At 33.5% G+C, this 14,220-nt stretch overlaps 2 protein-coding genes and 1 pseudogene across 2 annotated transcripts; 2 read left to right on the top strand and 1 right to left on the bottom strand.

The window, feature by feature from the left end:
• The first annotated feature begins 557 nt into the window (after positions 1-557).
• LOC110824857 (D-3-phosphoglycerate dehydrogenase 2, chloroplastic-like) lies at positions 558-5,665 on the top strand. Its single transcript, XM_022055359.2, has 4 exons — positions 558-1,288; positions 3,814-4,190; positions 4,267-4,377; positions 4,673-5,665. Exons 1-4 carry the CDS (start codon positions 664-666, stop codon positions 5,438-5,440), a joined length of 1,881 nt encoding a protein of 626 aa, XP_021911051.1. The 5' UTR covers positions 558-663; the 3' UTR covers positions 5,441-5,665.
• A 2,802-nt stretch (positions 5,666-8,467) lies between these two features.
• On the top strand, positions 8,468-10,961 carry LOC110824820 ((R)-mandelonitrile lyase-like pseudogene; annotated as a pseudogene).
• A 392-nt stretch (positions 10,962-11,353) lies between these two features.
• Positions 11,354-13,970, bottom strand: LOC110824699 (Glucose-methanol-choline (GMC) oxidoreductase family protein). Its single transcript, XM_088220607.1, has 3 exons — positions 13,712-13,970; positions 11,656-13,171; positions 11,354-11,576 (listed from the first exon to the last, which is right to left on the bottom strand). Exons 1-3 carry the CDS (start codon positions 13,803-13,805, stop codon positions 11,534-11,536), a joined length of 1,653 nt encoding a protein of 550 aa, XP_088076733.1. The 5' UTR covers positions 13,806-13,970; the 3' UTR covers positions 11,354-11,533.
• Positions 13,971-14,220: the final 250 nt, after the last annotated feature.

Raw genomic sequence — 14,220 nt, 5'->3', positions numbered from 1 at the left:
TCCCAGTCATTTTTAGTTATATTTTTTGTATGATCTTAAAAATGGTAAATGAATAAATAAGTTGAGTATTTACGGTAAAATAAAAAAAAATTACATTTACATACATATATGGAAAAATTAAATTTAATTACATACATGTATATACATTTAATATATTTGATTAAGATTAGAAACAAATAAAAAATTATTTAGTTAATTGATTAATTAAGTTAGCAAATTCAACAATTCTACAAAGTAATTTAATTATAACATAAATAACTACAAATATTTTAAAATTAATGTTTAATTTCTAATTCTGAAACCTACTCATAGTGTAAATTACTAATTTGGCCTGCGATGATGATCCGAACCTAAACTATTTTATTTTCTGATCGAATTCAACAATTCTCGATAATTTTTATTTTTATTTTTTGTACAATCCTAAAATGAGTAAATAATTTTAGTATTTAAATATATTTACATTTTTAATTTGGAGAAATTGAATTTACTTGGGTTTGATTTAGGGGAGACAAAAGGACAAATGTAGTAACGAACGAGAGAGGCGTGGTTGACATATTTGCCTCCAGTTACTCTAAAAACTTGGGGCTCAATTTCCTATTAATACACACACCATTCCAATAACTTTTGAGGTGCATAACACAAAACAAATCCAATCAGACAACAATGGCTGCTTCTTCTTCTTCTTCTTTCTTTGCTTCTTCCATTTTCTCCTCCCTCTCCGCCACCTCCTCCTCCTCCTCCTCCTCCTCATCTCGTCTCCCCTTCCTCCCTACCAACTCATCCTCGGCGCTTTTCCGAAAGTTGACCGCTCATCATCTTTCAAAACGGACTGTATTAACAGTGAACGCAGTGAAAACTACAGAATCGCCGGTCCTGCAATCGCCGCAGAAGGTGAAAGATGAGATACGGACACGACCGGTGATTTTGGTGGCGGAGAAGCTAGGAGAGAAGGGATTGGAGTTGTTACGGGGCTTCGGAGAGGTGGAGTGTGCGTACGATCTGAAACCAGAGGAGCTATGCACGAAGATCTCGGAGTGCGACGCGCTGATCGTGAGGAGCGGGACGAAGGTGAGCCGGGAGGTGATGGAGGCGGCGAAAGGGAGACTGAAAGTCGTGGGAAGAGCGGGAGTTGGGATTGACAATGTGGATCTGCAAGCTGCGACGGAGTTAGGTTGCTTGGTGGTAAATGCGCCGACGGCTAACACCGTAGCTGCGGCGGAGCATAGCATTGCATTGCTCGCTTCAATGGCAAGAAATATCCCTCAGGCTGATGCCTCCGTCAAAGCTGGTATTCCTCTATTCTTCCCTATGAAATTTATTTTAGAAATTAAATTTTGTTTAACTAATAATGATAAAAAGATTTCTAGAGTACGAAAAAATGATTATATACGAAATTTTAAAGTAATTCATCTTCAATATTATCATATTGAATCGACTTCAAACTAATTAATTTTTGCCATCATAAATTCCATTAAAATTACATTTAACTTTGAAATGAATTTCAGCAAAACTGTTGATTTGGTATGCAAATAAAGATTAACATAATTCTTTTTCTGAGATAAGAATATTTTAGTCTAAGATGCTCTGTTATAAACTATAATTGATCACGATCATTTTTGTTCGTTGAATATATAAAAGTAGGAAGAATACACATTTAAATATTTGCACATAAAAGGTGCTTCAATTTTTTTGGGAGGGTGGATCCTACTTTTTGTCCCTTTTTTTTTTATATATTAAAAGTAGAGTGCTGCTTTGATTGGAAAGAGATATTACACAACATTTCTGTAATTTCAAGTCTTTTACAGTATTATCTTGAGGGAATTTGTTGGTAGTAAAATTAGATTGGAGGTAGTGGTGAGAGAAAGAAAAGTTAAGAAAAACTACACGCGGTGTGTTAATTTTTTTATTTTCAGTTTTTAGTTTCATTTATATTTATATGCTTGTGCATGCTTTGATATAAATATTTAGTAATCCTAAAAATCTGTTCCTTTATGTTTTTTTCAAACTCATCTCAAACAGAGTGAAATATACTTACTGATTATCATTTAGTTCCATAACATAATAGTTAAAAATAAATAACCAAAAAAAAAAAATCAAGTTTTCCTAAAACTTGTTAAATTATCTATTTTGTTTTGAATCTTTAGTTTTGTGATGGGATTTGGAGTCAATTATAGTTCTCATTTATTGTGGTTTTGACTTCATTTAGGTTCAAGTACTGTTGTGTAATAATTAGTACTTATCATTTGATAACTGGTTATTATATTTACTATGTTGGTCTCTTAGAGAATATTGCATATAGTTTCTAAAACCCTAAATACAAAAATTAAAAACCAAGCAAGTCAATATTAGGGGAAAAAAAAATAAGAACGTAAAGAAATTAATACTGAATAAGGACTACTCAACTACAGGTGCTGGATTGTTAAAAAAAAAAAAAAACAGCACAAATATTGTATCCTAAATTATTCAAATGTAAATAAGATAGAAAGTAGGCTTAGACTAAACCCAAGTAGCTATAAAATGCAAATGCGCATATGACCCATTTATGGGCTACACAATAAGAGATAATAGGTATGCTAGAGAATGAATGTATATAAACTCATAATTGAGAGTCATACCATAATAAAATAAGTTTATCATCAATTTTTTTTTTCCTCAAAAAACTTAACCCAACTACAAAATGACCAATTTATCATATATATTGTAGAGCAATAGTTATAAATTAGCCCATTTAGGAATAAGAAAATATTAGGTATTTTAAGAGTAGTAGCGCCTTGGAAAGTTTTATAAATATAATTAGTTAATTTTAATTTTTTCTTAAAAAATAACCATAAAAATTTAAAATAAACTGATCAACTTTATTAAATCTACTAATCCGTTTACATCCTGAAGTAATTGACAGTTATCTTTTATCAATTATCTAGTCAACCGTTTCTTATTCCGTGACTGTTTTTGAAAGCATCAACAATTATTTTTAACATTTAATTACTAAGATGGTTGAATTTAATTGGAGTAATTGTTCTACTATTTAATTATATAACATGGTTAAACTTAAGTAGGTTAATTGAATTCCCGTAGATTCGTGGTAATCCTAGATATATATTGTGTATAACCGATGAGAAAGAATAATTAGAGCAGTGGAGGAGGATCTGGAAATGCAATTTGTATCACAATCACATGTTTTTATTATAAGCCAGGGTTGGTGGGTAGTTTGGATTTATACCAAAATATATAATTAAATTCGGAGGAGAAGCATGATTGGATGCTTTCCACCGACAAAATCCCACTATTTTACTCTCTGTTTGATTCGTCTCTTTAGGGTCCCATGTGTTTCTCATGAATTTTATTGATAAATTTATTGCAAAAGATTTTGTACATCTATAATGACTATATTTAATAATTAAAAAATAACTATAATTACATCATTCACATTCACTAAACATAATATTTACTTGCTTCATCACTATTTTTTGTTTATCGTTTTCATCAATAAATTCATGGACTGAAATTACTCATATGGTTGAAGTACTTTTTTTAAGTGAAATACATACATTTTATAATTTGATAATGCATACACATTAATTATAACACAAATTTCTAAAAAAATATATAAAATATACAAAAATTATTCATATAGTTGACATTTTTTTTTTAAAGTGAAATACATATATTTTATAATTATTGACACATACACATTAAGCATAACATAATATTTTTTAAAATATATAGAAATACATAGTCTTTAAACAAAAAGAATTAGAAATTTTCTTGCATGGGAAATGTAGTGGATATATGGAGTGATGGAATTTGTTGCAGGGAAATGGCAAAGAAACAAGTATGTGGGCGTGTCTATGGTTGGAAAGACATTGGCAGTGATGGGATTTGGAAAAGTAGGATCAGAAGTTGCAAGACGTGCAAAAGGGCTAGGCATGAACGTGATTGCCCACGACCCATATGCCCCTGCCGATAGAGCCCGTGCCATTGGAGTGGATTTGGTGTCCTTCGAACAAGCAATCGCAGCGGCAGACTTCATCTCTCTCCACATGCCTCTCACTCCATCCACTAGCAAGATTTTCAACGACCAATGTTTTGCAACCATGAAGAAGGGAGTTCGTATTATCAATGTCGCCAGGGGTGGAGTCATTGATGAAGATGCATTGCTCCGAGCACTCCTTTCTGGAATTGTAGCTCAGGTACTCTTAATTCTCTTTATTCTAAATTCCAATAAATGTCTCTCTATCCATCTTCACGTCTATGAAAATGGAACAGGCAGCATTAGATGTTTTCACCGAGGAGCCCCCATCTAAAGACTGTAAATTAGTACAACATGAGAATGTAATCGCCACCCCGCATCTTGGAGCTAGCACAAAAGAAGCGCAGGTACTGTTTTTACTCTCTTTCAGTTATAATATAAATAATTGATTAATTATTCTCTATTAATTTAAGCTTTTGAAAAAATCCGGTTCAATGAATTACTTAATATGGCATCAGAGTTAGAGATATAGTGTTGGAATCCACAAGATTTGATATGCATGTGCATTATTCAAGTTTTGGGCCTAAGGCTTTAAATAATTTGTTAGATCAGTTATTTAAGACTTCCTCTCTCTCTCTCTCTCTCTCTCTCTCTATCTGTGGTTTGCTTTACTTACTGTATTGCAACAACATCATATGACAGGAGGGTGTAGCCATCGAAATAGCGGAGGCTGTAGTAGGAGCATTGCAGGGAGAGCTATCTGCAACAGCTGTTAATGCTCCCATGGTTGCTCCAGAGGTTTTATCGGAATTGGCTCCTTATGTTGTTCTAGCCGAGAAGCTAGGTAGGCTAGCCGTGCAATTGGTAGGTGGAGGTAAAGGAATCCAATCTGTCAAGGTAGTTTATAGATCTGCAAGGGACCCAGATGACTTGGACACCAGGCTGCTGCGAGCCATGATCACAAAAGGTATCATCGAGCCAATATCCTCCTCATTCATCAACCTGGTGAATGCAGATTACATTGCCAAGCAAAAAGGCCTTCGTATAAGTGAAGAACGCATGGGTATTGACTCCTCCCCGGAGTTCCCACTTGATTCTATCAAAGTGCAGATATCGAACGTGGATTCCAAGTTTGCCAGTGCAGTTGCAGAGAATGGAGACATAAGCATTGAAGGAAGAGTCAAGTATGGGATACCTCACTTGACTTGTGTGGGATCTTTCGGAGTAGATGTGAGCTTGGAGGGCAACCTCATATTGTGCAAGCAAGTGGATCAGCCTGGCATGATCGGTCAGGTTGGAAACATACTCGGCAACCACAATGTTAATGTCAGCTTCATGAGTGTCGGCAGGACGATTCAAAGGAAACATGCCATTATGGCAATTGGTGTTGATGAAGAACCAGAGAAGGAAGCTCTTAACAAGATTGGAAAGGTACCCGCCATTGAAGAGTTTGTGTTTTTAAAACTATAGATATACATCATTTTTCACAAATTCTGCTCTAGATTGCTCGCTAAATGTATCATTTTTAATGGGTTCTAGTAATATATCCATATAGGTTTCGCAAGAGAGTAGAAAATAAAAAATTAGGAATAAGTTTTAAGCTGATTGTGACTTAGCAGCTACTGATGATAATGTTATGCTACTCTGCGAGGACTTGTTGTTGTACTTTTTTGTTTATATTCTTCATTTCTTTTACTTGCGTGATTATGATGAGTAAAATTGCAATATTTTTTGAAGGTTTATCATATTCTAAACAAAAATGTAATTGCATTTTAGAATCACACAAAAATATCAATGGGTTTGTAGTTTAAAATTTGAAAATTCCCTTTTAACTTTTTTTAAAAAAATCATGAGATAAAAGTAGAGAAATAAAGAGCATGAGATATATAGTTTGATAAAATTTCACCCTCCATATTCTACTTGAAGATTAAAATTGTGAATCGTATTAAGTTGGCTGTATAAAAAAAAAATGTTCATTATTGTTATTTAACAATATGCCTACGGATTGTACTTTTTGAGATGGTGGAGGGAGGTTTATTGTTCCTGTTCTTGTAAAACCTCGTGCATATAATTTTTTTCACCATTTAACTTGTATTCATTCAGCTATGTTTTATTTTCTGTCTCTTTTAATTAGTTCTTAATTCTTGTTTCTATATTAACCTAGTTTTTTAAAATAAAAAATATATTTAAGATTTTTATAGATAATTCTTTTTTTTTTTATTGTCTGAATTCTACAGAGACATGTTAGCCTACAGATACACAAGAGGATATAAGTAATTGGTTCCATCTTCTAGTATCACCGGTTAAAGGAATTTCAAAAGAATTTTAAATAAAATTTTCAATTAATTATTTATTTTTTTAAAATAAAAAGTTTGGAATTTTTTTTAATAATTTTACTAAGAAAATAATTAAAGTTCGATTAAAAAATTATTTGAAAATAGTTTTTTAATGTTATATGCTCAATTTCATTAGAATGGTACTTCGTATAAAAAAAAAATATTTTATAATACTTGCCCTGCCTGCGAGATGAACATTCATTTTATAAGATAATGATATAAGAGGGAGATGTTTGTTGTTATACTTTGAGATAAACATATATTTTTCTAGGGTAATAATATGAGAGGAATATGTTGTTGTAGCATTATGTTTTTCTTTATAGTGCTCCAAATGTGAAGTGTCACCTTAGAAAACATAACAATATATATATATATATATATATATATATATTGCAAATTTTGCAAAGAGTATATAATTGTTTTCATAATTTTTCTCTAATATTAAATGTAGTCTAAATTTTACTACTTCATATTTATTTTTTAATAGAAAGTTAAGTTATATAAGAGTTAAAAACATATTCGTTGTGTCAACATTAACTGCATTGCCTGCTTTATTTTTAGGGTTGTGAAAACATAACAATATATATATATATATATATATAATTTCAAATTTTGCAAAAATCATATAATTGTTTTCATGGTTTTTCCTTATATCAAATATAATCTAAATTTTATTATTTCATATTTATTTTTTAGTTGAAAGTTAAGTTATTTTAGAGTCAAAAATATATTTGTTATGCCAACAGTGGCTACATTGTCACTACAATCAATACCCGCTATAATTTTAAGGTTACTGTGAAAACATAACAATATATATGTATATATTTTCAAATTTTACAAAGAACATATAATTATTTTAAAGATTTTTTTCTGATATCAAATGTAGTTCATATTTTACTATTTCATATTTATTTTTCAGTGAAAAGTTAAGTTATTAAAAGTTAAGAACATATTTGTTATGTCAATATTTGCTGCATTGACAGTACAATCAATGTCTGCTTTATTTTTAGGGTTGCTATGAGAACATAACAATATATATATAGTTTCAAATTTTGCTAAAAGTATATAATTATTTTCATAATTTTTCTCTAATATCGAATGTAGTCTAAATCTCACTATTTCATATTTATTTTTCAGTGTAAAGTTAAGTTATCTTAAAGTTAAGAACATATTCATTATGCCAACATTGGTTGCATTGGCAGAACAATCAACACTCGCATTAATTTTAAGGTTGTAGTGAAAACATAATAATATATATAATTTCAAATTTTGCAAAGAGCATGTAATTGTTTTTGAGATTTTTCTCTGATATCAAATGTAGTCAAATTTTACTATATCATATTTATTTTTCAGTAAAAAGTTAAATTATCTAAGAATCAAGAACATATTCGTTATACCAACACTGGCTGCATTGCCAGTACAATCAACACCCACTTTAATTTTAGGGTTACTATGAAAATATAACAGTATATATATATATATATATATATACTTTTAAATTTTGCAAAGTGTATATAATTGTTTTCAAGATTTTTCTCTGATATCAAATGTAGTCCAAATTTCACTACTTCATATTTATTTTGCAGTTTAAAATTAAGTTATCTTAGAGTTATAAATATATTCGTTATGTCAATATTGGTTGCACTGCCAGTACAATCAACACCTGCTTTAATTTAGGATTGCTGTGAAAACATAACAATATATATAATTTCAGATTTTGCAAAGAGCATGTAATTGTTTTCATAGTTTTTATCTGATATCAAATGTAATCAAAATTTCACTACTTCATATTTATTTTTCAATAAAAAATTAACTTATCTAAAAATCAAGAACATATTCGTTATACCAACATTGGTTGAATTGCTTGTACAATCAACATCTACTTCAATTTTAGGGTTGCTGTGAAAACATAACAATATATATATATATATATAATTTCAAATTTTGCAAGAAGCATATAATTGTTTTCATAATTTTTTTTTATATCAAATATAATCTAAATTTTATTATTTCATATTTATTTTTTACTGAAAAATTAAGTTATCTTAGAATTAAGTGTAATATTCATTATGCCAATATTAAATACATTGTCATACAATCAACGTCCGCTTTAATTTTATAATTGCTATGTAAAACATCATAAATGTTTGCTTCATTACTTAAAAGATGAATAATTTTTTGGGTTTTGGAATTGAAAAGAAAGAAAGCAATGAGATTAAGATTGAGGTAGTGTGACTATCACCTACTACTCTCAATCTCCCCACTTCCACTATAATTATCGCAAAAAGAAAAAAAAAAAAGAAAAAAAGGTAGTTTTCTATTAATAAATTAAGTCGTTAAGTGAAAAATAAGTCAATGTTTCTGTTGCTAAAATTGTGACTTGACTGAAATAGATATGAAGTATTGATGACAGTTTCAAATGCTAGCATAGAATAACAAACATTTCTGCACAAATTAGAAATTTGTTCTTCTAATTTTAATGAATGTCATAAATTTATTTTTGTGTTAACAATATTACTGAAGTTTTTTGGGTTAGCATAAGATATATGACTCAAGAAAATATAACAAATTATGAAAAAATCACAAAGGCATTAACAAAACGAGAAACAAATTGAAAATCTGAGAGTAAATTTGTTTTTAGATTTGTTTATTTTTTTATGTAAATTAAGAAACTCGAGGTTGCAAACTCAAGAAGTTTTTTTTTAAAATTTTCAAAAATCTGTTTTAACATGAGAAATGATTCAGCAAAATATTATTCAAGCTCCAGGGAAATGATGCTTTAACATTACATGTAACTAATATTTTGAATGTCTTTTACTTTTGTAAAAATGTAAAAATGTGAGCTTTGCACCCAAAAGCCTATTTCACATCCTCCTTTCAAGACTGGCATGATAATGATAGATCCCTCATTACTCGAGGGTATTCTAGCTAAGTTGCTAGGCAACATGATCATTCAAAAAAGAAAAAAAAAAAAAAAAATAGAAAAGGAAACCAAAAAGTTTGAGGAATTCTTGAGAAAATCTTTCAGAAATAAGATTTTTACAAAAGGAAAGGACATGCAAAATATTATTGAGATGTAGCAAGTAAGAGGAAGAGAGAGAGGAAACAGAACAAATATCGTGGATGAGAAAAATTGTACTTGTAGATGCCAACATGATCGATGCCCTCATAGTCAGTAACGATGCTCAAGCTAGAGATCATTATATGATGGCTGATGAAGATTTTTATCAGAATTCGGGTTTCAATTGGGATCTTACAGTTGTGAATCAGTCTTATCAGTGGGTTGAGGGAGCAATTGTGTTTAGGCCTGAGTTAAGGAACTGGCAATCTGCGGTTAGAGACAGCTTGTTGGAGGCTGGCATTGATCCCTATAATGGGTTCAATTTGGATCATGTCGTGGGGACTAAGATTGGTGGTTCCACTTTTGATAGTCTAGGGAGAAGACATAGTGCTGTTGATCTTCTTAGTTATGCCAAAGCTTCGAATATTAGAGTTGGCATTTACGCAAGTGTTGAGAGGGTATTGTTAGCATCTTCTTCTACAAGTTCAGAGTCCAGACAGTCGGCAATTGGCTTGGTTTATCGTGACCAAATGGGAGGATATCACCATGCGATGGTGAGGGAACACGGTGAGGTTATACTCTGTGCTGGTGCCATTGGAAGTCCTCAGTTGTTGCTGTTAAGTGGAATCGGTCCACGTCCTTACCGCGCATCATGGGGAATTCCAGTTGCTTATCATCATCCCTATGTGGGTGAATACCTCTATGATAACCCCAGAAATGTCATCTCAATTTTACCTTCAGTTCCACTAGAACACTCATTGATACAAGTGGTTGGGATGACTGAAATGGGAGCTTATATTGAAGCATCTTCCAGTGTGATTCCTTTTGCATCCTCTGGTTCCTCTGCTTTTGCAGCCACATCATTCTCACCACTTTTTCTCACCGTGACCACACTCATAGAGAAGATTGTTGGCCCACTCATCAGGTTCACTCAACCTGGCTTCGACAGATGTGAGAGAGAATCCCATTGTTCAATTCAATTACTTCAGTAATCTAGTGGATGTGGAAAGGCACGTGAATGAGACTCGAAAGACTGGGGATCTTCTGAGAAGTCGGTCCATGGAGGATTTCAAGCTGGTGAATGGTGAGGAGGACGAAATTTCAGGTTTGTTGGGTATTCATACTGCAGATCAATCAGATAATGCGCAGATGGCAGGTTTCCGTCGCCAGACTGTAAACACCATATGGCATTATCATGGACTGTAATATTGACAAATATAAGGTCCACCTTGTTGCCAAAGGGTTTAATCAACAACCATGAATTGATTGATTATCTTCAAACTTTTAGTCTAACTATTGAGGCTACCACCATATGCCCTATGTTTGTCCTAACCTCCTCATTTCAGTAACCTCTTCAACAATTCGATGTCTTGAATATATTCTCGCATGGGCAATCTTGAGGAGGAAGTCTATATGCAGTACTCGTACAGTCTTATTCATTATCACTTTCCTAGTTACGTTTTTAGGTTAAGTAACTCTCTTTATGGATTAAACAAACACCTCGAGCTTCATCAACTCATTTGAGCTCTTTCTTAGGATCTTGTGGCTTTACTTCGTTATTTACCTTAAATTTAATGCAGTAATTTTTTTTTTAGTCTATGTGTAGGATATTAGTGTCACAGGAAGTAGTTTCTTTTAGTCTATGCAATTTCTTTAGCTTGATAAATCACTAGTATCTTACATACCAAGAAGCAGCCTACTGCTGCTCATAGCTCCACTGAAAATGAAAATGTTAATTGCAAATGCTCCCCCAAATTGTCTGAAGATTCTTGGAGAAAGAATGAGTACATGAAGATTCTATACTTTTCTTTATTCTTTATTCCAAATATTGGTTGGAGTAAACTGAAGTATATCTAGTGATGACTAACATATTTTGATAATTTTCTCAAACCATTTGGTATATTTTCTTAGTTCTTGTATAATTTGAGAATATAATTATCTCTAATAGACTAGTAAAAATCTAATCAACATCTCAAAAACAAAATGTACAAAATTTCTACTTCAATGTTAGAGGTGTCAAACAGTTTATCTTGGTATCTTTTAACAACACATTTGCTATCATACATGTTATTCATGTCAATGAATGAAAGAACAAGCTATAAGATGAATAGCTACAGAGGGAAATTCACAAGTGTAACTAGACACAAGAATAAAGACAAGTAACCTTCATGTACTCATCCTTTCTCTAAGAATCTTCATACCTGCATACCTGCAAAAATAAGCAAAGGGATTACTCATAATTTCATTACAAGGATCCTGAAGGAACTCAACCATCGGAAATCACAGACCTCCCAAGCATCATCACAGTTGCCTGAGGATTGGTTCCGGGAGAGACACTAAACGTTGATCCATCAACAATACGGAGTGCATCAAGACCAATAACACGGTAATCTGGATCAACTACTTTCCCTACAACACAACCTCCATGATAATGCCATATAGTGTTTACAGTCCGGCGACAGAAATCTGCCATCTGCGCATTATCTGATTGAGCTGCAGGTAATGGAGGCCCAACAAACCTGAAATTTCGTCCTCCATACCATTCGTGGAACTTGAAATCCTCCATGGACCGGCTTCTCAGAATATCCCCAATCTTTCGAGTCCCATTCACGCACCTTTCCACATCCACCGGATTGCTGAAGTAATTGAATCGAACAGTGGGATTCACCCTCACATCTGTCGAAGCCAGCTTGAGCGAACCCGAGGAGAGTGGACCAACAATCTTCTCTATGAGTGTGGCCACAGTGAGATAAAGGGGTGAGGATGATGTGGCTGCAAAAGCAGAGGAACCAGAAGATGCAAAAGGAATCACATTGGAAGATGCTTCAATATAAGCTCCCATTTCAGTTATCCCAACCACTTGTATCAATGAGTGTTCTAGTGGAACTGAAGGCAAAATTGAGATGCCATTTCTGGGGTTATCATAGAGGTATTCACCCACATAGGGATGATGATAAGCAACTGGAATTCCCCATGATGCGAGGTAAGGACGTGGACCGATTCCACTTAACAGCAACAACTGAGGACTTCCAATGGCACCAGCACAGAGTATAACCTCACCGTGTTCCCTCACCATCGCATGGTGATATCCTCCCATTTGGTCACGATAAACCAAGCCAATTGCCGACTGTCTGGACTCTGAACTTGTAGAAGAAGATGCCAACAATACCCTCTCAACACTTGCGTAAATGCCAACTCTAATATTCGAAGCTTTGGCATAACTAAGAAGATCAACAGCACTATGTCTTCTCCCTAGACTATCAAAAGTGGAACCACCAATCTTAGTCCCCACGACATGATCCAAATTGAACCCATTATAGGGATCAATGCCAGCCTCCAACAAGCTGTCTCTAACCGCAGATTGCCAGTTCCTTAACTCAGGCCTAAACACAATTGCTCCCTCAACCCACTGATAAGACTGATTCACAACTCTAAGATCCCAATTGAAACCCGAATTCTGATAAAAATCTTCATCAGCTCGGCTATAAAAGCCGGCATTAATGACACTACTGCCTCCAAGAACGCGGCCTCTGGCATTTGGGATGCCATCCTCAGATGTGAAAGCTTGGGCGGGAGAGTCGAATGTATCAGTTTCCATTAGTGTAGTCAAGAAGCCTTCTTGGGTCATCAAGTTTGGTCTGCCATAGGGAACTCCACCGCGTTCCAGTACAAGTACTCGGTAAGATCGCGATAATGTCGCTGCCAACGGACACCCTGCAGTGCCTCCTCCTACAATTATGTAGTCATAGTAGTCTTCTGATGGCAACTCCGTAGCGTTTACAACAAACTGCAAGAAATTTGGACCTGTACAGAAGATCAAACAAGAAGCAAATTCAATTGGGTTTTGGAGTTAAGACCAAGGACCTTCTTCTGTTTTCTTTTCTTTCATTTTCCAAAAACCCAAAAATGCTTTCTGTAGATTCAAGTAGAAGTAAAAGGGGTTTAAGAGAAAATGTAGAAAACTCAATTGGGTTTCGGAGTTTCGACCAAGAATCTTCTTCTGTTTTCTTTTCTAACGTTTTCCCACAACACAAAAAGGCCTTCTAAGGATTCAACTAGAAACAAAAGGGTTCAAGGGGAAATGTAGCAAAACCTTTTTACAAACAAGAAAATTAGACACGATAAAATCAAGAAAAGCGAGAAACATAAATGGGTTTGAGCATTACAGATAGAAGACATAAACTCCGGTTGGAATTATTCAAGATTCCCAAACTTCCAATAATAAACATCAGTATTACCTCTCGTTTTCTCTGTCACAAAACAGACAAAGAAAAGGCCAAAAAAAGAAAGAAAAAAAAAAAGGCTTTGCGGGAGAAACCAAGAAAAGACGTTCATTAAACTCACCGCGTGGAAATTGTGGCCTTGCACGAGAAAGAACCCCACAAAGGAGCACCAAGAACCCAACGTGTAGCTGCAACAAGCAAACTGGTTTCACCATTTTTGTAAAGACATGCGAGAATTCTAAGTGTTTTTCATGTGTTTCTTGCGATTTCTTGAACAGGCGAGGAGTAGAAAGGCCGGTGCTTCTTTTCTTTCTCAGAGGTTTTTAGTTAGAAGATTTAAATCGTTTTAGGAGGGTCTAAGAGTTATGATCCGCTGCATCCGGGTTTATTAATACTCCTATAACGAGCCATTTAGGAAACACCACGTGGTTATTAAAGAAGAAAATGACAGTTGTTCTAACCGTCATATGTGGGGCCCGATTAAAAAGGGGTGAAAAAAAAAAAAGAACTGATCTCCAAAATGCAGAGTGGTTATATGTCAAGAATAATATTATTAATCCGGTTGTGGGTAAGCGAACCAATTAGGACGGACTTTGATTTTAATCTATATTTCAATAAAATAGAATTCAT

This window comes from Carica papaya, chromosome 5, assembly GCF_054855325.1.
Source record: "Carica papaya isolate Zhongbai chromosome 5, ASM5485532v1, whole genome shotgun sequence".
NCBI classification, from domain to species: Eukaryota; Viridiplantae; Streptophyta; class Magnoliopsida; order Brassicales; family Caricaceae; genus Carica; species Carica papaya.
The sequence above is the reverse complement of the archived record's forward strand: the minus strand, read 5'-3'. Positions and strand labels throughout refer to the sequence as shown.